Consider the following 25,093-nt stretch of genomic DNA (forward strand, 5'->3'; position numbering starts at 1 on the left):
ACTACTAAGTACGTCTTTTTATATTATTATTATTAAATAAAAAACGGAATAGAATAGTATAAATCTATATTTACAAAATACAAACAGAAAATATGCATTATTTTAAATCTTGGAACTGCTGTAGGTTTGATGTATCGGTGGCCTTTGTTAGACCGCTTAGTACTGTTCGGCATCCAGTTAACTCGTCACGTTGCATTTATCCATTTCTCTTTTAAATTAGCCTCTTTGGGAAATCTATAAATAAATTAGACAAATGAAAGCTAAGGAAAAATAAAATAAAATTTAATATTTATAATGTTTGTCTTTTCTAAAGTATCGATACTGTCGATATGCACCACAAGCATCACTAAAGCGACATTCGTTTGTTTATTGCAATAATATTCCAGAAAGTATTGTTTGCTGTTCAATCTATAATAGTACTAATTTCTTATGGATTAAGGTTCATTTGGACTAGATATTTGTATACAATTTTGACAAATTACGACAAGCGAAGTTATAACATAAAATATAATTAAAATAAATTAAAATAAGACTTACCGACGGTATGAAATGCCTTCATTGCTGATATTATTTCGTCTGCTATCATTTTTGCACTCTTTATACCGAACAACACGTCCTAATTAATGAATAAATATGGAAAAAAGGTTTGACAGCTGATAACCGACTCGAATATTTTTCTGCGCACAACTGAGAGCAAGTTAGGTGATCTAAACTTATCATTGACACGTGGGCCACGCCCACATCACACTTCTATCTACTTTACTGTTCTGTGTAATACATAGACAGTGCATAATTACAACAGTATTTAGTGTTATTTGATGTATAGTCAAACAAGGGCGTAATAAAGCTTTACATTAATTATCCGTGGACCAATGGACACTAGTACACTCTTTAAAAAATCGAACAAACTCATATTGCACACAACGTCGAAGCCTACACAGTACACACAATTTCATTTTATACTCAATTATATATTTTATTTACGAAAACTTTTATTACAAGCAACCTCATACTGATTAAACATAATACCGCTTCAAAGTCTAAAGCACACCTACAATCAACAACTGCATTACAATTACTAAGGTGTTGACATGAATATTATCGATCAGTTATCCAAACTTTATTTTGGCACTACGACCGTTTCAAAGAAGAACACTCCTATCTTGAAAAAGAAATGGAAAGTAAAGAATCGATTCAATAAATTAAATAAATTTGTTCGTAATATCACAAAAAATATTGTGACCGTATTAAGTTATATATGATTTATTATTAAAATAGATGGGTATATATTATTAATCTCATAAGATTCTATAAGAATATATATTAAAATAGTTAAATTAAATTCATATATATAACAAGTGTTTATTTAAGACAGTAAATAAATATATAAATTTGTGGAAAAAAAATGTAAATAAATAACTTAAAAATTACACTGCATTGAGCTTCATTATATCCTAGGACAAATGACTTAGGGCGCTTGTGCACTACAAGGAATTTTACTGTCCGGCATTCCGATTTTTTACGGTCCGGTGTGGCATGAAAAAACCGATGAATTGCTTGTGCACCTGTCCGTCTTTACTCGGATCAGTGCGGTACAGTTCAAGGAAGTTTGGCGGTATAATGCTATCATAAATGATTGATTTTGCATTTTACAAGAAACGATTAAAAAATATAGAAGGTGAAATATTATATTACTTCGTTATAATAAAAAGTAAAGTTCCGTAAGAGATTTAAAATGCGTGTTTCACTTATTTATTTTAATCGGTGACGAGGAGCTAAAGCTATTCCCACTTGAACTTTAACTTACCAACACTTACTTAGAAAATAATTATAGGTCAATGCTTGGTCAATGTATATAAAATAACAATACCGACTTCTCAAATCTCATTGCCAACTAAAAGAAAGTAAAACAAGAGCTTGCTTTCAATTGGCATATGCAGTAAAAACAGTAAAATCCAAGCAAGTGGGCATTCGAAAACAATTATACCTACAGCGACTTGTAGACACAAAAAAACCATCCGGAATAGGGAAAAGTAAAATGTCGGACAGTAAAATTACGTATAGTGCACAAGCATAGTATATAGATTAATGGTGTGCCATACCGGACCGTAAAAAATCGGAATGCCGGACCGTAAAATTCCTTGTAGTGGACAAACGCCCTTAAGCCACCACATTTAAACAGGCAATATTGCCAAAGATCTCAATGCAAAAACTTAATTTAAAATAATATCAGTCAGAAACATAATTTTTCACACAATGACAAAGCTATTCGTGACTTTATATATGTTACAAAAATGTCTTTGGTAACCAACATTTTGTACTTATGTTATAAAAATACTGTGTTTGAAACAAGGTATGAACAGCGACAATCTACTTTCAAAATATATACAGTGGTGGACGTTTAATTAGAAACATGTAACTCGATGAAGTAGTCATCAAATTAATTTAACATTTATGAATTAACGTATTAGAGATTAAGTATTATTTCATATGTAATAAAACACCCGTTTATTTAGTTTTATGAGAAATTGCTTAATTTTAATCAAACGTTAGCTTAAATTAATCAAATTAAACAACTTTAAGTGAAGTCAGATTTCCGAGTATTTTCAGTATGGACAACAAATTAGAAACAGCATGGTTCGAGTGTTCCAAATTCAAAACCTGTTGAAATGCCGCCAATATTTTTTTCTTCTACAAATATTTGCACCGTTTTTTAAACATTCCATCTAAAAGTTTCTGAAAATTAATTTGCTTTGCAGTATAAATGGGTAAAAGTAAGATTTGTGACCTATCAACAAGAAAAATAATTTTAAGTTTACATTTTGACAAAAACTGGAGTTACATGAAAATTGCAAATCATTTAGAGTGTTCGATAAAAATATATTCAATGCTATAGTTTATTTAAAAGAGCATGGTACTTCCGATCAAGTGCCTAGAAAAGCTCGACCACGAAAAACCACTGCTCGCGAGGATAGGCAAATGATTCTTTTGGCAAAGATGGATCCATTTAAAAGTTTAAATTCTATTATAAAATTAGTTTTTTTCCGAAGATGAACCTCGCAATGAGTCGATGAGATTGGTTCGCAGGCGGTAAGTCGAGGCAAATTTTTTTGGGAGAGACGCCAGGAAAGTACAGCTTGTTACTAGGTAGTACAGCGACAACAACGATTTTCATTTACTAAGAAATATTGATCGTGGACAGTCCGCCAGTGAAAAAGTTTTATTTTGGGACGAAACTAAAATTAATTTAATCAATTCTAATGGCAAAGGATACGCGCGTCGTTAAGTTAACCAGGCCTTAGATAATAAATAAACAGTTCAGCATGGCGGAGGAAACATTATAGTATGGGCACGTATGGGGTTGTTTTTAGATTGTTATAATCTTTATAGACAACAACGGCTTTACAACGTCGTGGCTTAGATTGTATGAGATTTTAACATGTTTGCAAAATTTCCTAATAGAATTGGAACCTTTAAATGGATCCATCTTTGCGAAAAGAATTATTTGCCTATGCTCGCGAGCAGTGGTTTTTCCACGGTCGAGCTTTTTTAGGCACTAAATCAGTAGTACCATGCTTAGATTATCTTTTTATCGAACACTCTAAATGATTTGCAATTTTACTGTAACTCCAGTTTTTGTCAAAATGTAAACTTAAAATTATTTTTCTTGTTGATGGGTAACAAATCTTACTTTTGCCCATTTATACTGCAAAGCAAATTAATTTTCAGAAACTTTTAGATGGAATGTTTAAAAAATGGTGCAAATATTTGTAGAAGAAAAAAATATTGGCGGCATTTCAACAGGTTTTGACTTTGGAACATTCTAACCATGCCGTTTCTAATTTGTTGTCCAGACTGAAAATACTCGAAAATCAGACTTCACTTAAAGTTTTTTAATTTTATTAATTTAAGCTAACGTTTGATTAAAATGAAGCAATTTCTCATAAAACTAGATAAACGGGTGTTCTATTACATATTAAATAATGCTTAATCTCTAATACGTTAATACACAAGTGTAAAAAATTTGTAGACTACTTCATTGTGTTACGTGTTTCTAATTAAACGTCCACCACTGTATATGTAATAGGATTGCAAATTGCAATCGTCATGATAAACCATTTCTTGAAAAAAATATGTATTAGTAAAATAAGAAAAAAGTTTTTAAGTCACACGATGTTAATATTCAACAAAAAATAAATAAATAATTTGTAAATGTTTATACAATATTAATTTTTTTATTGATTCTTTTTACACTAAACATTGTGACGGAATGAACTTTGAAATTTGTAAAAAGTGGAATGTTTAAAATGTGTTGTACCGTAGCATTAAGATAATTTTAGAAGTAATCGATTAAAAATTACGGAATAAAAAAAGGAATCAATTTAATGTTATAACAAAATTTTATGACATATTGATAAAAAAAAAATATTTCTTTTAATTTGAGACGAATCAAAAAACCTCAAATTGTAGTGGCCACATAACACACACATAATTTTAAAGGGACCACAAAAGTTTCGATAGATATAGCTGCCTCGATCGTTTAAAGAAAAGGCAAGACACGCATTACATTATTTACAGCTAATAAGGAAGAAAATGTGAAGAAAAAAATGTCCTAAAAGTCTTAACTCAATCGCGTACTTTGAATCTAGTCAGATCGATGCAAATCAATTGAAATTTCTCTTAAAAATAATGTCTTCTACTTAACCTAAATTGACTTATTCATTTATGCAAACTCAATCATAATCCGTTTAAGCAAATTTTACATACTATAAAATATTAGGAAATACAATACGTTTCGTTTAGTTCTCTTTGACTTGCAAACTATTCAAAATGGAAAAATTGATGACCAAAAAAATGAGGACTTAAATAGCGAATTTTTTAAGTATAACGTGCATGTATTATTAAAAAGTTCAATAAATTTCCGAAACAAGCAGTACCAACTGGAAAATGAAAACATTTACATTTATGATTTACGACACGATCAGCATCAGACAAATCGGAATGTTTAAACCAACAAAATCAGCAAAGCAAACTAATGGTGCCATTATCGCTTCCCAACAACAGCAATCTGTTAAGTGGCAACACTGACATACAAGTTAGCACTCCTTTGAATGTATCGGATCGTAGCTTAGTGCTGGAGAAAGACGCCTCTTGGTCCAACGACGTGTGGACTCCGATACGATTGTTTGTCGTGCCCGATATTAGCTCGTTGTAATATACCGATAAACAGTGCACTGGCTCTGTACTACCCCTGGAATAGGAGAACACTTTAAACATTAGACACTGTAATTTTATTTCTATAATAGATCAACGACTTAGCATAGATGTACAAGACTTTTACCTCTTTGGTACATTTCTCATTAAGTTCAATCAAAAATTTTAATTAAATAGAATAATAAATCAGCGCTTCAAATCAAATGCATTAGTATTGGCTACTACATATAAATATTGATCCGAATTTAAAACCAGGAGCCATATTACGGCCAACAGCCTAAAATTTTACCAATAATGTTCTATTCTATCGCTACCAGAAAATGATAGTGTAAAAAATTAACACCTTTTTTAAAGATTTTAGACTAATATAACACACAAAACTCACTTGAGATGCGCAATAAGTTCCCCATCGTCGATTCTCCACAGCGCGGTGACCTGGTCCAGTCCCGATGTTAGCAACCTGTGCTCATCCACAGCCGCTAGCCGGAGGACCTATCATCAATATTACTGTCATTATTTGATGAACTTTTAAAGCACTTACAAATATTTAAAACTAGCGGTCCGCCCCGGCTTCGCTCGTGGTACATGTTTACGTTTTCTCTACATAAGAACCATCCTCGTACTTCAAGGAATATAATAAAAAAAGAATTATCGAAATCGGTTCAGCCGTTCTCGAGTTATGCGCTTACCAACACATTTTGCGATTCATTTTTATATATAAGACTAGCGGTCCGCCCCGGCTTCGCCCGTGGTACATGTTTACGTTTTCTCTACATAAGAACCATCCTCGTACTTCAAGGAATATAATAAAAAAAGAATTATCGAAATCGGTTCAGCCGTTCTCGAGTTATGCGCTTACCAACACATTTTGCGATTCATTTTTATATATCATATATATATAAAGCTACACTACCACTCACTGACTCACTGACATCGCTTTTCTCGGAAACTATGCGGAAAGTGGGGGGGATAACGACGTGATCGTGTAGAGGTGCGCCAAGCGACCAGAGGAAAAATATAGCGATCTCGATCATCTTCGAAAACCGAGTGGACCCCTGGAGGTGCGCAAAAACGGTGATACCTGGAGGGGGGGTGTCTGAACAAAAAATGCTCGGAACTGGTGGCGATTACCAGGGGTGGTGGAAAAATGGGGATTTTCGCGAAAACAAGATGGCCGCCGTACTTTGCCAAAATCGCCGTTTATGAATCCTTACGTCTCAAATTTGGCACACGTGCTCTGTGCGAGCCGGCAAATCGATCGGTGCCCCGTTCGAGTGGCTCCGGGCCCCAGTTTCAGACTTTCATACATTAGAAAATCCAACGGCCCGCGGAAACGGTACGAGTTGGGTGGGGGGTCCCGGAACTAAAAATGATCACCACCCTGGGACGCTACCAGGGAGCCATAGTGGGTCGCTCGATTTTGGAATTTTCCCATTTTTGGCGCAAACATAAAAACGTAAATTTAGACGAGGTGGCGCAACGGAGAAATACACCAATGATGCATTCGTACTCGCCCAGCTCCCAGGATATCCAGAAAAATACGAAATCTTAAACTTTCCCTCATCTCGCGAAGACGTTCAACGGCCCGCGCAAACGGTATCAGCTACATCTGGGGTGCTCAAACTAAACTTGTAGTAGACCTCGAGCAATTACCACAAATAGTGAAAAAAATTCAAAATGGCCGAAAAAATGGCCGCCGCCATACAAATGCTAAAACGGCCATCGCTGGTCCGATCGCGCTGAAACTTGGCACAGGGGCTTTAATCGAGCCTCACATTACGTTGGCATACTCATCATCGAGTTTCCATCGCTGGTTTCCGAGTTTCATACAACGCGAAATTCGACGGCTCTCCGAAACGGCGCTAGATAGGTGGGGGGTGTAGAACTAAAAAATGATCAGAAACATGGGGCGCTACCAGGGCAATCGAGAAATTTCAAATTGGACGCAATTTTTTTTTCAAAAATGGCCAATTTTTCAAAGCAAGATGGTGGCGCCGGTTACTTTACGATCGGTCTGAAAATTGATTTCTGTGCTCTAATCGGTCAGATTTACAAAACTGCATACTCAGAATTTCTCTCCGACCCTCGGTTTCCATTTTCCATACATCACGAAATTCAACGGCTCTCTGAACCGGTGGCAGGTAGGTCGGGGTCGCCGAAGTAAAAAATGCTTCAAAACTTGGTCCGCTTCCAGGCATATAAAAATTTTTGGTAAAAAGCGAATTTTTTTTTTTCGAAAATTTTGTATGGAAATTTCCATAGTAGGAAGGGTAATTAAATAGCAACGGCAAAAGACGGCGCCGCGGGCTGCTTGCTGCCCGCGCACCGCGCAACCTCGAAGGTCAACAGCCTCCCGGAGTAGAAAATATTTATTAACTTTTGAACTACCGCACGAGCCAAGCGAGCGAAGCGAGCGAATCACGGCAGCGGCTGGCGTAAATATTAAAGAAGTAGCGAGGAGCGAAGCGACGAGCGAGTTAGGTTAACTTTTGAACTACCGCACTAGCCAAGCGAGCGAAGCGAGCAAGTCACGTCAGCGGCCGGCGTAAATATTCAAACAAGTAGCGAGGAGCGAAGCGACGAGCGAGTTAGGTTAACTTTTGAACTACCGCACTAGCCAAGCGAGCGAAGCGAGCAAGTCACGTCAGCGGCCGGCGTAAATATTCAAAGAAGTAGCGAGGAGCGAAGCGACGAGCGAGTTAGGTTAACTTTTGAACTACCGCACTAGCCAAGCGAGCGAAGCGAGCCAGTCACGTCAGCGGCCGGCGTAAATATTCAAAGAAGTAGCGAGGAGCGAAGCGACGAGCGAGTTAGGTTAACTTTTGAACTACCGCACTAGCCAAGCGAGCGAAGCGAGCAATTCACGTCAGCGGCCGGCGTAAATATTCAAATAGCGAGGAGCGAAGCGACGAGCGTGTTAAGTAAACTCTTGAACAGAAGCGACTATAAAGAGCGATTCCCAATCAAACAAAAAAACTACGTAGGTTAAAAACTATTAAAACTACATTAAAAAAACCGACTTCAAAAAACGGAAAAGTAGGATCTTATTTTTAGTGCCGAAAGCATACTGAATTTGATTTTAAACGAAGCTACTAATGAAGTTTTCAATACGTAATAATATACACATCTTCACACATTTATTGAGTGAATGAGATGATTTATAAGCGTAGGACTTACACCAAGAGTAGTTTAGTTTTTATATCGAAAATAGCCAATGTTTTGTATTGCGAATAATGAAATTGAATTTCAAGTAGGTAGTTCTTGTATCAAAAAATAGCGTAGTATAAGTGCTTAGTGCTTGGCACCGACTTCAAACCTATATAGTGAATAACACAACTAAATAATATGTAGTAATTAATTATTTTTTACTTTTCCGTTTTTGAAGTCGGTTTTTTTAAAGTAGTTATTTTTATAGTGTAACGATATTTTATTCGATACACCCTTTGACTGTAGTCCTATGGCTTCCACTTAGATATTTTTAGTGCTGAAAGCATAATGAATTTGATTTTAAACGACGCTACTAAAAAGACTTGAAGTTTTCAATATGTTTTATACATCTTCACACATTTATTGTCTTGAACAGTTTATTATGTAAAGTCACCGCTATTGATAAGACACCTCAAATAAATGAAATTCGGGATCACTTTTCAAAAATTTAACCAATATTTGAATAAGTAATTTATAAGCAGTTTCGACTGACTGTAGAATCGCTGTTAGCAGATGTAACAAATGGACAGGAAATTCGAATGCATTTTCAAATGACTGAAGATTTCTGCCCTTGGATGAGCCGCGAGCTGCTTGCAGCTCGCGCACCACGCACCCTTGAAGGTGGACAGCCCCCCGGAATAGAAAATATTTGAATAGGAAATTTATAAGCACTTCCTATTGACTGTGGAATCGCTGTTAGCAGATAATAACAAATTAACGGGGAATTTTAATGCATTTTCAAATGACTGAAGATTTCTGCCCTGGGATGCTTCCGCACCACGCTCCCTCGAAGGTGGACAGCCTCCCGGAGTGGAAAATACTTGAATGGGGAATTTATAAGCATTACCGACTGACTGTAGATTCGCTGTTAGCAGATGTAACAAATGGACAGAAAATTCGAATGCATTTTCAAATGACTGCCCTATTGCTTCAACCCAGGGGCAAAAGGGCTCGCGGGCTGCTTGCAGCCCGCGCACAACGCACCAGCTAGTAAGAAGATATAAAGCTACACTACCACTGACTGACTGACATCGCTTTTCTCGGAAACTACGTGGAAAGTGGAGGGGATAACGACGTGATCGTGTAGAGGTGCGCCGAGTGACCAGAGGAAAACCAAGTGGAACCCTGGAGGTGCGCAAAAACGGTGATACCTGGAGGGGGGGTGTCTGAACAAAAAATGCTCGGAACTGGTGGCGATTACCAGGGGTGGTGGAAAAATGGCGATTTTCGCGAAAACAAGATGGCCGCCGTACTTTGCCAAAATCGGCGTTTATGAATCCTTACGTCTCAAATTTGGCACACGTGCTCTGTTCGAGCCGGCGAATCGATCGGTGCCCCGTACGAGTGGCTCCGGGCCCTGGTTTCCGACTTTCATACATTGGAAAATCCAACGGCCCGGGGAAACGGTGCGAGTTGGGTGGGGGGTCCCGGAACTAAAAATGATCACCACCCTGGGACGCTACCAGGGAGCCATAGTGGGTCGCTCGATTTTGGAATTTTTCCATTTTTGGCGCAAACTTAAAAACGTAAATTTAGACGAGGTGGCGCAACGGAGAAACACACCAATGATGCATTCATACTCGCCCAGCTCCCAGGATATCCAGAAAAATCCGAAATTTTGAACTTTCTCACAGCCCGCGGAGACGGTCAACGGCCCGCACAAACGGTAGCAGCTACATCTGGGGTGCTCAAACTAAATGTGTAGTAGACCTCGAGCAATTACCACAGATAGTGAAAAAAATTCAAAATGGCGGAAAAAATGGCCGCCGCCATACAAATGCTAAAACGGCCATCGCTGGTCCGATCGCGCTGAAACTTGGCACAGGGGCTTTAATTAAGTCGCACATTAAGGTGGCATACTCATAATCGAGTTTCCACCGCTGGTTTCCGACTTTCATACAACGCGAAATTTGACGGCTCTCCGAAACGGCGCTAGATAGGTGGGGGGTGTAGAACTAAAAAATGATCAGAAACATGGGGCGCTACCAGGGCAATGGAGAAATTTCAAATTGGACGCCATTTTTTTTTCAAAAATGGCCAATTTTTCAAAGCAAGATGGTGGCGCCGGTTACTTTACGATCGGACTGAAAATTGACTTTTGTGCTCTGATCGGCCAGATTTACAAAACTGCATACTCAGAATTTCTCTCCCCGCCCCCCGGTTTCCATTTTCCATACATCACGTAATTCAACGGCTCTCTGAACCGGTGGCAGTTAGGTCGGGGTCGCCAAAGTAAAAAATGCTTCAAAACCTGGTCCGCTTCCAGGCATATAAATTTTTTTGTTAAAAAGCGGAATTTTTTTTTTCGAAAATTTTGTATGGAAATTTCCATAGTAGGAAGGGTAATAGGAATAGCAACGGCAAAAGACGGCACCGCGGGATGCTTGCTGCCCGCGCACCGCGCAACCTCGAAGGTCGACAGCCTCCGAGAGTAGAAAATATTTATAAACTTTTGAACTACCGCACGAGCCAAGCGAGCGAAGCGAGCGAGTCACGGCAGCGGCCGGCTTAAATATTCAAATAGGTAGCGAGGAGCGAAGCGACGAGCGTGTAAGGTTAACTTTTGAACTACCGCACGAGCCAAGCGAGCGAAGCGAGCGAGTCACGGCAGCGGCCGGCTTAAATATTCAAATAGGTAGCGAGGAGCGAAGCGACGAGCGTGTAAGGTTAACTTTTGAACTACCGCACGAGCCAAGCGAGCGAAGCGAGCGAGTCGCGGCAGCGGCCGGCGTAAATATTTAAAGAAGTAGCGAGGAGCGAAGCGACGAGCGAGTTCGGTTAACTTTTGAACTACCGCACTAGCCAAGCGAGCGAAGCGAGCAAGTCACGTCAACGGCCGGCGTAAATATTCAAAGAAGTAGCGAGGAGCGAAGCGACGAGCGAGTTAGGTTAACTTTTGAACTACCGCACTAGCCAAGCGAGCGAAGCGAGCAAGTCACGTCAGCGGCCGGCGTAAATATTCAAATAGGTAGCGAGGAGCGAAGCGACGAGCGTGTTAAGTAAACACTTGAACAGTTTATCTATATGTTTAAAAGTCACTGCCCGCTATCGATTAGACACCTCAAATTCGGGGATCACGTTTCAAGAATTTAACCAATATTTGAATAAGTAATTTATAAACAGTTTCGACTGACTGTAGAATCGCTGTTAGCAGATGTAACAAATTCAAATGCATTTTCAAATGACTGAAGATTTCTGCCCTGGGATGAGCCGCGAGCTGCTTGCAGCTCGCGCACCACGCACCCTCGAAGGTAGACAGCCCCCCGGAATAGAAAATATTTGAATGGCATGGAATTTATAAGCACTTCCGATTGACTGTGGAATCGCTGTTAGCAGATATTAACAAATTGATGGGGAATTTTTATGCATTTTCAACTGACTGAAGATTTCTGCCCTGGGATGCTTCGCGGACTGCTTGCAGCCCGCGCACCACGCACCCTTGAAGGTGGGCAGCCTCCCGAAGTGGAAAATACTTGAATGGGGAAATTATAAGCATTACCGACTGACTGTAGAATCGCTGTTAGCAGATGTAACAAATGGATAGGAAATTCGAATGCATTTTCAAATGACTGCCCTATTGCTTCAACCCAGGGGCAAAAGAGGCTCGCGGACTGCTTGCAGCCCGCGCACCACGCACCCTCGAAGGTCGACAGCATTTTAGAATAGAAAATATTTGAATTGGGAATTTATAAGCTCTTCCGATTGACTGTGGAATCGCTGTTGGCAAATAATAACAAATTGACGGGGGATTTTGATGCATTTTCAAATGACTGCCCTATTGCTTCAACCCAGGGGCAAAAGAGGCTCGCGGGCTGCTTGCAGCCCGCGCACAACGCACCAGCTAGTTTTTATATATAAGATTAGAAATATTAAAAATCCATCATTGATATTACTATTCATTTAGTAGTTACTGAGATAATGCACACATCTGCTTTATTTATGTCAGAGAGGTGTATGTGAGGATAAATTTTCAGAGGTTGCAAATGCATTTTGCCATTTTCTGCTTTCAGTGGGATAAGGGAATCAAGGAAAAGATTGGAAAGGGCGAATAAATTAATAAAAACCGGCTCTGTAACTTATCGCTTACACAGTAGCATTTTCAGACTACTGTATTACGCCGATGTCCGCCAGGTGCGAACTGTCCCCATTTGTATCCCAGTCCCAGATTGTGGGTTGTCCCATGGAGGGTTGGTCGCGTAAAAACCACAGGACAGTTTTTGGCATATTATTATTATAATATATTATGATGTTACATATTATGTATATTGTATAATTCAATTGTAAAACTGACATGATTTAAAAGAGCAACTATGGAGTTTCTTTCCGGTTCCTCTCCGTAGATACTGCTTTCCGAATCGGTATTAAATGTTAAAATATGTAGTTAATGACGTTTCAAAAGTGCTTCTATAAGAAGTCTAATTGAATAAAAAAATTGGTTGTTTGTAAAGTAGGTTTACGATCGAGATGTTTACGTGATAACATAATGCAGTGGCAGTGCTCGAGATGAGACGGGAGATCGGTCCGTCTCTCTCTCGTTATACTTGCGATCGCGCTCGTGAGGTTTTGGTGTGACACAAGTTTCTGAACATGTCACCCGACTAAAACGATTTAAAAACGTTATCACGTCAATAAATGTTTGTGTTTGCGCATGTGTTAACTCCCCCCTCCCCGGTTACCTCCCCGTCGTGCGCCCGCCAGGTGGCGCGCGTGCGGCCGGTGCGCGGCTCGAGCACGGCCACGTGTCCGCCCGCCAGCCCCGCCGCGACCCACGCGCCGCCGCCGCCCACGCACATGCAGCGGATGAACGTCGTCGCCGTCGCTGCCAGCTGCAAAGGGTTCGATACAGTTACAAAGAGTGCCAATCCAGTCAGGACATTGATAATTTCCTCGATCATTAAGCGTCAAAGGACACGGCGTGTGTACGCTCGCGCACTCCCCGCCCCGCGTGCGGCCCCCGCGGCTCTCCAGACACGCACACATAACCGCAAGCGATTGTACGAGCACACATGCTTAAGTGTAACGATAGACTACATAATATATTATATGGTGCCAATCTAATCAGGACGGAATTATTTTTATTTAAATAATAAAAATAATTTATTACCAGCTAATATTTATTGTGCATTCATTACGACTGACTTGTAAATGACCCGCATACGTACACATAGAATAGTGAATATGCATAAAAAATAAAATGGCCAGACTTTCTTTTCTAGTCCTAGTATTACACTCAATTGACAATTCGTTATTTTCTCATTTAATATGTATTTAATTATTTAAAACATAAATCAAAAACTAAAAAATTTACGAGCGAAATTCAAACTTGTAAAATGGTCGAAATGCAACGTGACGTCATAGGGCATGTCCTGTCAGTCGACTGTGATTTATTTTCATTCATTCGGGTTGTGTTAGTAAGAAAAATTGGTTGCATTGTTATTCTAGTTTAGTTTCCTAATATTTCAATGTCAATAAATACTAAGTATATACTAAGACAACAGTTTTGTATAACCTTGCATAACCTTACACCATTGTTTACGTATGTTTGGATCTCTTGGAACTGCAAAAAAAACTTTATCTGGTGTATGCAGTACATATCTATAAAATGAATTTTTTTTATTCTTTCCTGATAATTACGCGATATTTATAGACACCAGACAATAGGTTGTCCAAATTAAAAAATAAAGGGCGTAGATTGCGAGTCGTTTGGAATAGAAGTTTTTTTTTTCAAACATATCAGTTCCAAGTCATTCTTTATACATAAATGTGTATCTATATATACAAAGTTTACCTTAAGCTCATGATTATGCACAGGCGCTCGTGCATCTATAAGCCGCAGAGTAGCGTCCGTAGTGGCCGCTACCACCACGCTGCTCGCCTCTGATAGAGTGCGCACTATGCTCACTGGGGACTTTAAGTTGTCCAGCTAAAAAAAAAGCTCAGTGTCAATACTTTTTTGCTAGGAAATAAAATTAAAATTTACCTAAATTAAAAATATATAAAAAATCATGATAATAATTTTTCCTACTCTCTACCAATTAAGTTGAGTGAAATAAAATATATCTTCTAACCCATTGAGCCCCAAGCGGCCCGATCGGTCTCTCCAATAGATTTTCTATTGTGTCTGTGGTTCCGGGGCTTGAGTTACTAAATATGACAATAATCACTTTTTTTTCTATGATTTACCTGACAAACCACACTTTCCATGAAAGGATCCCATATATGCACGACTGAGTCTGTAGATACAGCTAAGCGCAGAGACTCCAAGAAAGCTAACGATAGCACGCCCTTTTTATGGCCTGTGTACGTCCAGTTGCATTGCGTTGTTGCATTGCCATCACCCTGTTGAAAGAAGAATAATTGAGTTAAATAAACACTTCATATTTTATGCAATAACCGCATTAATCACAATATACATAAGGTCCATAGTTACAAATACACACCTGATTTCTCAACGACCACAACCGCACAGTCTTATCCTTGGAACCACTCATAAAACTGTTCTCGTTATCAAGACAGTGTATGGATTTAACTGAATGCGAGTGTCCCACGAACGTCTGCAACTTGATCTGTTTAAGATTGAACCGAGCTTCCTTATCCGCGCGACCGATTTCATGCTCCCAGTAGATTAACCAATCGCCACGAAGATGCCTACCAATAAATAATAAATTGCAAATCATAGCCATTAACTTTAAAATAACTAGCTTTATATTAGAAACAACCGAAACAGTAGAAATTTAAAGCGCAAATTGGCTAAGCACATACTCCAGAAGCAACAATTCCTACAGGTAAAAAGTACCAAAGTAACAAAAGATACAAATGAAAATTTCCATTATTGTTGCTCTAATTAAAACACACAAAATATTATTGAAGTGAAAACTTCTTTAGCGGCGTTGGGTATAAAATCTTAAACTCGCGTCAGGACACGTGGCCTGATCGAAAAAGCGTAAGACGGATTTTTTTTAGCCCTTATATTCCATGCGTAAGACGGATACATTTCCAAAATATCAAACATGCTGAACGTTAATAATCAAGTTTTCACTTCTGCCGGCACTCCCGGAGTGCAACCCGTCTTTTTTTACACAGTACATACCGATCACTCCGCACGCCACTATCCATCTTACACGCCACGACATCGAACCCATCCACTTGCGCAGTACTCTCACAAGTGTCACTAACATCTATCCTATTTCCCACTAAAGTGACATTGGACCCGAAGCTATTCGAGCTGGAGATGTGGTCCGAAAGTTCTGGCTTCTGAATTATATCGATGTTTCGCTTGTTGAGCGGCTCGTCGCTGAGGGAAGGCTGCACGCGCTTGTCTTGCCGAGATATATGTAAAGGGGAGCTATTAAGAAAAAAAATCTTATTAAAAAACAACCTTGAAGATACATTGTTATGTTGCATAATTTTGCCAAGTAACAATTAAAACAAACTTACTAATTAAGAATTGCATTACAAACTAACCTGATGCAATGTTTTTGTCGATATTCCTGGCAAAGGACACGTATTGTATCACTATTCTTCAGACTACGTTCGATAGCGTCCGTGCCGACAAGTTTTGTAAACCTGGTATAGGCATAATATGCGAGTTCTGCTTCGAATACTATTAACAGTTCCTCCTGAGCCTGAAACATTTAAAGTTTGTATATGCATCTAGCAAGTATTAAATTTTATCTTCCATGTTTATACATTATAGTCCGGGATACATCGCCCATTTTTGCAAGTGATTACTATCAAGGTAATTTTTCTTGAGTAGCTTTATTTTGATGAGATGCCCAATAATTTCATGTACAAAACTCTCGATTGTGGTAGCTACCAAAGGAAACAAGGATAAAATATTTTGATTTGATGGTTCTCAAATATTAATTACTAACTGAATGTTTTTTTTTTGTTCAATCTCAAGATAATTATCTAAATTATTCGAAAAAATATTTGTCCTACAAAATCTATGGTTTGATCAAAGAGTCCCCCTTTCCAATGTGTATCGATAACGAAGTCATCATAAATGATTACTAACCAGCTGATTTTTTTATTTTCACTTATTTAATACTTATATAATTCAACAGACATATTGTCCTACAAATTGCGTAATAAATATTTGTGAACCGTCAAATCAAAAATTTATATCCTTGTTACCTCTGTAAGCTACCACAATCGAGAGTTTCGTACATGAAATTATTGGGCATCTCATCAAAATAAAGCTACTCACGAAAAATTAGCTTGATAGTAATCACTTGCAAAAATGGGCGATGTATCCCGGACTATTAGGCGAGGTCAATTAATGCCTTAGGCAGAGCAACTTCAGGCAGAGTTTTGCAACAAAACAGAGTTTTGGTTCGTACAATTTTTGGGCTTGATTGTAAGTGTAGTTGTTTTGTGCGAATAAATTATTTTTTAAATTGTGTTGTATAAATTTATAAAGAATAGAAAAAATTCGATCACGAGGCGGGACTCGAACCCGCATCCTTTCGCGCCATTCCGAGGCGGATGCCTGACCAACTCAGCCACTCGTGACCCGAAGATCGAATTTATTTTATTCTTTCAGTTTTATGTGTCTAAGGGACACACCGCTTTATAAAATGTGTTGTATAGTTGTTTGTTAGTTTGTGAGTTCATTGTATATAATTGATGACTCACAGTGACCGTGTGAGCGTCGTGCGCGTGGGGCTCGGGCGGCGTGCAGGCGAGCTCGGGCAGGTCGGCGCGCACCACCCGCCCGTCGCGCACCGCCCACTCCGCCGTGCTGCCGTCGCGGCAGATCTCCAGGAAACCCTCCAGCTTCGGGTCCAACGACTCTTGTTCGGACGACTACAATATTGGAAATTAGATTGTATTTAGATAAAGATTGTTGATAAAAAAAAGACGGGTTGCACTCCGGGAGTGCCGGCAGAAGTGAAAACTTGATTATTAACGTTGAGCATGTTTGATATCCATCCGTCTTACGCTTTTTCGATCAGGTCACGTGTCCTGACGCGAGTTTAAGATTTTATACCCATTACAGAAAAAGTGCTCAACGCCGCTAAAGAAGTTTTCACTTAAAAAATGTTACTGATTGTATTCAAATTAAGAGCCAGTTTGAAAACTAGGCCAAGGCCAAGTAGACCAATAGAGCTCACAGGTCAATATCACACTCGACTTGTCTACATTTGACAACTTATGTAGAAGTCCGCTCGACTCGACACTCGAACGCTCACTAAAGGCAGCACCTAAGGCTACGCGGCACCTCACGGCGGCGGCTGATAAATCAGTGCTGACCAGGGTACTTATTTATTTTAATTATATTTTCATACATTAATTGTCATTTTAACTGAATAGGTATAGGTTAATTACATATCGAGAAGTAGTATTTTCTTTATGATATCTACCTTTTCTAGGCTAGCGTCATCTTGTTTGGGCCAGTTATCCGTTTTACCGGATGCTTTATCAAATGCGAGGAAAAATCTGGAAAAAATATTATTATAGTTTACCGAAGGTGAATTTGAAATTTAAATTTAAAACAATAATAATTGTATTAAGTACTTGTTATCATTATATTATATTTACCTTTGCAAAGCTGGTACGCACAGATGCTTTCTAGTCATCTCCGGGCCGATCCTAATAGCCAAAGCGTAAAGAGCATCTAGTAACTTCCTTGTGAGGGCACCCCTAGCGGCCGCACCACTAGGGTACGAGCAGCGACTCGTAGACGCAAGCCTTAACGCCGGTTGTAAAATTGATTTAAGGAATGTGTCCTAAAACATATTCATCCTGTCAGTTTAAAGGTTTCAAAGGTTAAAAATAAAATCTGTAATTATTTATAACCGGAACAATTCATTGCCTCAAAATCCATTTTTTCTTAAATAAGTACCAGACCTGTAATTGCTCCATAACTTTGACATCAGACATAAAAGGCAGCAGATACTTTATAAGCTGCAGACAGGCGACCACACCACCCTCGAGTGGCGTTGATAAACGACGCCTACATGACGCGATCAGTTCGCCCATATGCGGCAAGTATTGAAATATGATCAGCTGTTCACCGTACATTGCTGGAAATACACGTTTATATTCATTTTAGTGCTTATAAGACATATCTGTATATAAGGGCTAAAATGTACAGAATAGTCGCCAATTTTATTTTACTTACCGACTATCGAAGTGAGGCACTTTATCACTTTCATAGCATTTTTGTCACCAACAACTCTACTATTAACTATTGATATTTCATCAAATTCATCTTTTTCATCTATGTCACATGACACCAAATTTTCTTTTCCAATATAGCACAAAGTTAGCATTTTTAAAAGATTCCTAGTTATATATCTACAAGTAAGTACCGGCCCAAGTCTATGTGCTAACCAAATGAGACTATCTGAACTCATATCGGATATTTTATACGAATCCTTGTAATCCTTTTCATCATCGCTAACAGTTCTCACAACTGGAATAAAATGATCTTCTTGCTCTTCTTGATATTCCGATGTAGGCGTTATCAGGCCATTATCAGGCTTCTCGGAACTAATTTCATTTTGTCCTAAATTCAAATAACTAGTAAACATCGATTTTGGTTTAGTTATATTTGGAGATAATACCTTATGCATTTCAGAAGAATTATCCCTCGCTTCATCTACATAGTGATTGCCGTTCTTTGTGATAGTAATATTAGAAGAAATAAACCGAGAATTTCCTGTCAGCATGTAGTCCGAAGATGGTGAAGGTGTTTCTAAAACATTTTCTTTCACTGCAGCATTAGAGTCAACTGAACCAGTAGGAGATTTACTTCTACTGCTACAACTGTGATTCCTCTCTTTATCATTCTCAAAATGGAATAACTCGTTTTCACTTCTATTATCGACTTCTTTTTCTTTCAAAGCCTCGCTTACTTCAGACATAGCTTTTTCAATATTTGGTGTAACAATTTGTTCTGAACCGCAAGATGTATCAGGAGAAAATATATCAGCATTAGTGGTGAGAAAATTTTTAACGTTATCATCAGAATATCTCGGTTTTTTGTTTGCCATTGAGCGACTGTGACATGAGTGGCCACCAGATCCACTTTGGTATGATATGTCTTTATAACCGCCAACAGCTTCGACCAAATGCTGAGTGAAATTATCCAAGAAGCACTGAAGGCCCAATCTGACCATTAGTTGAAGAAGGAATATGTTGTGATAAAGTTTAATAAATTTCTGCTTGCTTGCCAAAATAGCTGAAGATGTAGAATCGTTTTCAGAGTACTTTTCTGGTTTATCAAATACGAAATCGTCGTCTTCATATAAATTCAATATGTATTTTAGAAGTTTATTTCTAGTTTCAGCGGGACCTAGAGCTTTGCTAACCGTATCGAATAAATGCCAAGCAGCTAAAACAGACGTGTCTTTATTTTCCAATAACTGTATATAATATTGTAAAAATATATCTAAAGCGTCAAACTGATTATAACCAGTGAATTGATTCAGAAGTGTACCTAGATGTGTAATACAAGCTTGAATTTTTCCTTCTGCTACTTTCTGAGCAAAATATAGTTTCGTTTTATCAATGTTCTGATAGCTTTCACAGTGAATACCATCACATTCATATGTGTATAATATATTTAATTCATTACTCGTTAGTTCATATTCATGTAAGGTGTTCAAAAGGCTGTATAAGGTGATAAAACTCTGGGGGAAAGGTATAAGGTGTTGCATAAGTAAGGGTTGCAGTAACTGGGACGCCGTTGGCGGAGGTAGACCTTTATCGGTCACAACAGCTTTTTTAAAAGACTCGTCCGGTCTTGGTAACAATTCTTGTTTAAAGGAAAGGTGCGGTGATTGAACATTTAACAATAGAGAAGCTATATAACTGACACATTTAGGTATGGAATTAAAATTGTATTTTAAAACTGTCCTACAACTATTATATCTTTCAATAAAATTGTCATTATTTAATCTCAATGGACGAATGTGGTTGTGAAGAAATATTTCAACTATAAGGCACCCTATGACGAGCATATCTTGCTTTCGACTCTCTGTAACAAATTGCTTATACACCATCGCATCGGTAGTGTATCTTGTGTTGAACATTCTGTTCTTTCTTTCCTTGAGTACACTATCTATTTGAGTGTCCTGAGTGACCCTTTTTAGGAATCCTTGGTCATAAGATGCTAAAAACATGTGATTAGTAAAAGCCGTATCATCTGTACCATCGTTGGATTGGAAATGCGCATTTTCTTTATTAACTTGACACAGGTTTAATGCAGCAACATTATCTTTATTTTTTTGTTTGTTTTCAGATTTACTGAAGAAACATTTTGTTCGAAAATTGTCCAGTGACTCGAGGGCCTGTATTGATGCTGCTGGATTAAATTCCTTAGGAAGATATATGACCCCTTGACCGTATTCAGAACGCTGCACTTTATAGTGTCGCGAGTGAGAAGACGCTCGAGTTTCGTTAAAAGGGGCATCGTCTTCTTGGCCTTTGGTAAGCGATCGAGCTCTAGAACTACTTTTCTGGCGCCGCATTCGATGCGTTGGCACCGACAGCCGGGATATATGCTGTGGTAAACTGCTAGATTCGTCGTCTTCGTCTGATACGTCATCTGAACTATCTCGGACGGATTTCTCTGCAATGAATATCATTATATCAATCAAATAATAACATCAAATTTTAATATAAAGATTTTTTGATGATTTTGATTTCAGTAAACTCACTGGTATCTCTGGGAGCAGTCCACCTCAACCTGGGCGGGGCGGGGGGCGGAGCCCTAAGCTTTCTCGGCGGATGCGGCGCCGTCAGCAGCTGCACCGTGGTGCCGCGCCGAGTACGCATGTGCCCGTCCACTAGGGACAGACATACGTTCTTTGATTTAACCGCCGCCTGTCCGGAAAGCCTGTAAATTATTAAAGTTTTAGTACAATTATATTTTTTATATTCATATTTAATAAAAATGTCCAATTCATTTTCATTTACGGTCTTTAAATTCGTAATTACGAATTTATATAAATTTACGATTTAAATTGCCTTACTTGTAACCGAAAGTGATGTCAATCCAATGATGTAGATTTTCTGATACATGAGTGCTTTCCAAAGCCTCACGGTGCTTCGTAATAAAATCTTCCACACATGTCGCCCACGATGGTATTCCTAGATCCTACAGAATATTCAAATTACATAAAAAATAAACGACAGAAGATAACTCTTAAAATTTTCTGTTTTCAATTCTGACTCCTATTTGATAAACTGACCCAGAACCATAAAAAATGTACTGTTAAAGAAAAATTTGAAGTCAGATCTCTGTATCAATTTCCCACCTAAATATCTTTAAGCACTACTAGTTAAATTAACCCAGTTACTTATACAATATATTGATCAACAATATTATCTTCAATGACCTGTATTAATTAATTTTTATGAATACTTTATACTGTAACTTCTACATAAAACTTGACCTTAATTAAATTGATAATAGCGTTACATTTTAACTCACTTTTTTATGCAACAAATAAGTTTAGTTAGTTAGGTTTAGCTTTGGCATTTAAATGATATTTTTTTAAGTTCATATTAGCATGATTATATACCAAGTACTTTTATTCCACTCCAAAATGCTACAATGTTTTTTTTTTCTACTTTTTTTAAGACATTTACAGTAACATAGCATTTGTTAACCTTTACAAACACTGTTACTGACAAAAACTAGGTTCATTGACATCTCAAAGCAGTATGCTTTTTGCTGATTTGAACAAAAAATTTGATTATAAAAAGTATAGCCTTCCTTCACTTTAATGAATCACTTTAAATTATGATAATAATTATGTTGTACATTATTATTAATTCATATTTTTAAATATCTACAGTAATATTATAAAGAGGAAAGTTTTGATTGTTAGTCATCTACACTAATATTATAAAGAGGAAAACTTTGTTTGTTTGTTTGTTTGTTTGTTTGATTGTAATGAATAGGCTCATAAACTACTGGACCGATTTTAAAAATTCTTTCACCATTCGAAAGCTACATTATCCACGAGTAACATAGGCTAGGTTTTATCCCGGAAATCCCACGGGAACGGGAACTATGCGGGTTTTTCTTTGAAAACGCGGGCGAAGCCGCAGGCGGAAAGCTAGTTAAATTAGTATATAATATCTTACTGGTAAATCTTCATGTGTACTCTTAAACACAGTGGGATCAGTATAAAATTCTGGTATGCACTCATCAGGGGTCCATTCCTGCATTCTCTGAATGGAAGCAGGATATTCTGCCGGAACCCATTTGTTGCGGACATATTTACAGAGGGTTTCCTTTGGTGTTCTAAAATGTGAAAGTATTGATATTAACTAAGACAAGATATAGTGAAGAATTATAATTGAATTAAATTTATATTCTACAATGAAATTTTTCTATAATTTTAATTATAAGAAGCTGTGTATACTGACCTTCTAGCAAGGTATACATAACAGGTGATATCTGACAAGGCATCAGTGACATGGTGTGGTATCTGACCATTGGCACTTGTCACATCATATGTCATATCCAACTGTCGGTCTCCTTTGTTCAATCTGTATTTAGATTTACTTAAATCCCTCCAATTGCGACCTGAATTTTAAAATCTTGTTTAGTTCCTTGGTTTACTACACAAAGCATAATATGTATCACAAAACGCATGCTAATGTATTTTAAACAAGGGGTTTTGATACTCACCACATCTTGAAGAAAAATCTGTAACCCATGGAACCATGAAATGGGCTTGTGGGTCATTTGCCGATCTACCAGCCAAAACATTCAAATGTAACAAATAATCTAAATTGGATATCCGTCCTCTCACCCACAACATGCAAAGCTTCTCCAACTGCATGGCGTCATTACGCCAGCACCATTCCTCACTACTTTTCTGAGAGCTCTGACTTTTCACCACTTGGCTCTGTGCTGTACCTTGCTTACTTCTGTTCTGTTCGCAGATCAATGACGGATTTAGACAATGTATATTGTTTGTGATAGGTGGCACTACTTGTATCCATAAATCTTCTGCTAAATATATATCTCGTAAATCCAAAGCACCTAAACATAGGCCCCTGTCACTCATAGCCTTGGATGCACTCAACAATTGATAAATAACAAACAAGCTCCTTGCATATGTCTTATCTATTAGGTTTGGACTGAAGTTTAGGCAGTCTAATAAATTATTTTCATAATATGTTCTATATACAATAAAAAAGTTATTGTCAGTTTCTAAAGCAAACATAGCAGCCAATAAATTATTATGAGTGTCATAAGACTTGGAAGTGTGTTTATTCAATTCTTTGTACTCAAACTTTCCACCGCCATCTGATCTAATTTTAATTATATTACACCCATACAATCTTATAATTATTTCAGAGAGCAATTGATCGTGTTCCAATAAATTAACAATTGCACTTTCTTTATTTTCTTCAACATTTTGTGAGTATTTCTTATAGGATTCCTTCCAAAGATTTCTTTGATTGTTTTGTGACACATATTGAAGTAATTGGGAAAATGTTAGAGGAGAATCAACATTACTTTCTGTTAGTTTATACCGTGGCAAAGGCAAAACTTTTGATGTATTTTTGCTTAATACCTACAAGAAATGAAAATTTTATAATATTTATAAGAATAAAACGATATTGAAATCAGAAACTGTATTGATTAAATCCTTAATCCTACCTTTATAAAAACTTTTTTCCACGGATAAGGAACACTTTCACCTGGTTGAAGAGTAAAATCTATATTATTTACACAATTATCCACATCTAAATTCTTGAGCCACTTTTTCAACCATGTATTATGGACAACAACTGCAAACAGCGTTTGTGAAGAAGTATGTTGGATGTTTTTACGGTTTAATTTTAATTCTTTAATTATACATTCCATTTCTACATAGTTTTTAATAAATATTCTTTGTTTTGTTTTCGTTCAGCTAGGTTACAGATTGATAGTGAATCTGAATTCTGACAATTTATTTGACAATTGAAATTTGAAATTGACAACTGACAGATCGATAAAAGTTTATATGCACAATCTCACCCCGTTTTCCAATTACAGAGCATAATGCGACTCAGTGCCGCACAATGCCGAATTATGCTGATGCCTAATTGAAACGTGAAACGCACCAGCAGGTTGCGCCAAGTTCAGTATTGAAAAAAAAAATTCATAGAGTTAGCAATAACCTCATTAATGTGTTATGTGTAAATAAAGTGGTATACATAATAATTGGTTGAAAAATATTTACGGTTATTTTAAGTAATTTGGATTTTGATTTTTTCATTAACATTTTTTTCAATGTTTGTACCTTCATCCATACTTATATTTATTTTTTTAACACAATTTGAATTAACTTTGATTATTTCGAAAAAACTACAATGAAACGAAAGCTTTAAAATTTTTTCCAACAATTAATAATTAATAACGATAAATCGATTGCACGCATCAATTCACGCGCATTACTTTTTCTAGTGCTCGATTGTGCGAAGCGTTGCTGTAGTTGGAACATTCAACGTTAAGCATTATGCCGCATAATGCGCTCTAGTGCTGTAATTGGAAAACGGGGTCAGAGTGCACAATAGTAATCCCTTTTATTATCTATGACGATATAAATCTCGTGAAATCAAATTTCCATTGGAATGAAATATTTCACTGCGGTAAAAAGTTCGCCATCTCTAACCACATAAATCATGCTATGAAATCGCTCTGTTTCAACGTTAA

At 37.6% G+C, this 25,093-nt stretch overlaps 1 protein-coding gene, 1 long non-coding RNA gene and 1 other non-coding gene across 3 annotated transcripts in view; 1 reads left to right on the forward strand and 2 right to left on the reverse strand.

The window, feature by feature from the left end:
- Positions 1-49: 49 nt before the first annotated feature.
- On the reverse strand, positions 50-24,330 carry Wdr81 (WD repeat domain 81). Its single transcript, XM_089698021.1, has 21 exons — positions 24,056-24,330; positions 23,075-23,969; positions 22,810-22,969; positions 22,525-22,684; positions 21,405-21,529; positions 21,090-21,268; positions 18,548-21,001; positions 18,274-18,449; positions 17,965-18,152; positions 17,787-17,862; positions 17,059-17,229; positions 15,886-16,046; positions 15,512-15,766; positions 14,862-15,069; positions 14,605-14,760; positions 14,210-14,344; positions 13,098-13,247; positions 5,600-5,706; positions 4,065-5,251; positions 538-2,373; positions 50-234 (listed from the first exon to the last, which is right to left on the reverse strand). The coding sequence occupies exons 1-19, from the start codon at positions 24,260-24,262 to the stop codon at positions 5,020-5,022; spliced, it is 6,195 nt and encodes a 2,064-aa protein (XP_089554147.1). The 5' UTR covers positions 24,263-24,330; the 3' UTR covers positions 50-234; positions 538-2,373; positions 4,065-5,019.
- LOC149486381 (uncharacterized) overlaps positions 665-25,093 on the forward strand; it is a 58,493-nt gene continuing 34,064 nt past the window's right edge. Inside the window, exon 1 of the long non-coding RNA XR_016315954.1 lies at positions 665-771. This is a non-coding gene — a long non-coding RNA (uncharacterized LOC149486381). The remainder of the gene's footprint in view (positions 772-25,093) is intronic.
- Positions 16,859-16,935, reverse strand: TRNAP-CGG (transfer RNA proline (anticodon CGG)). Its single transcript is given in 2 exon segments — positions 16,859-16,894; positions 16,899-16,935. It is a non-coding gene; the product is annotated as a tRNA-Pro (tRNA).

The sequence above is a fragment of the Colias philodice genome, chromosome 8, assembly GCF_061535455.1.
Source record: "Colias philodice isolate Cphi_HAF_F1 chromosome 8, ilColPhil1 Martin Lab GWU primary, whole genome shotgun sequence".
Classification (NCBI taxonomy): Eukaryota; Metazoa; Arthropoda; class Insecta; order Lepidoptera; family Pieridae; genus Colias; species Colias philodice.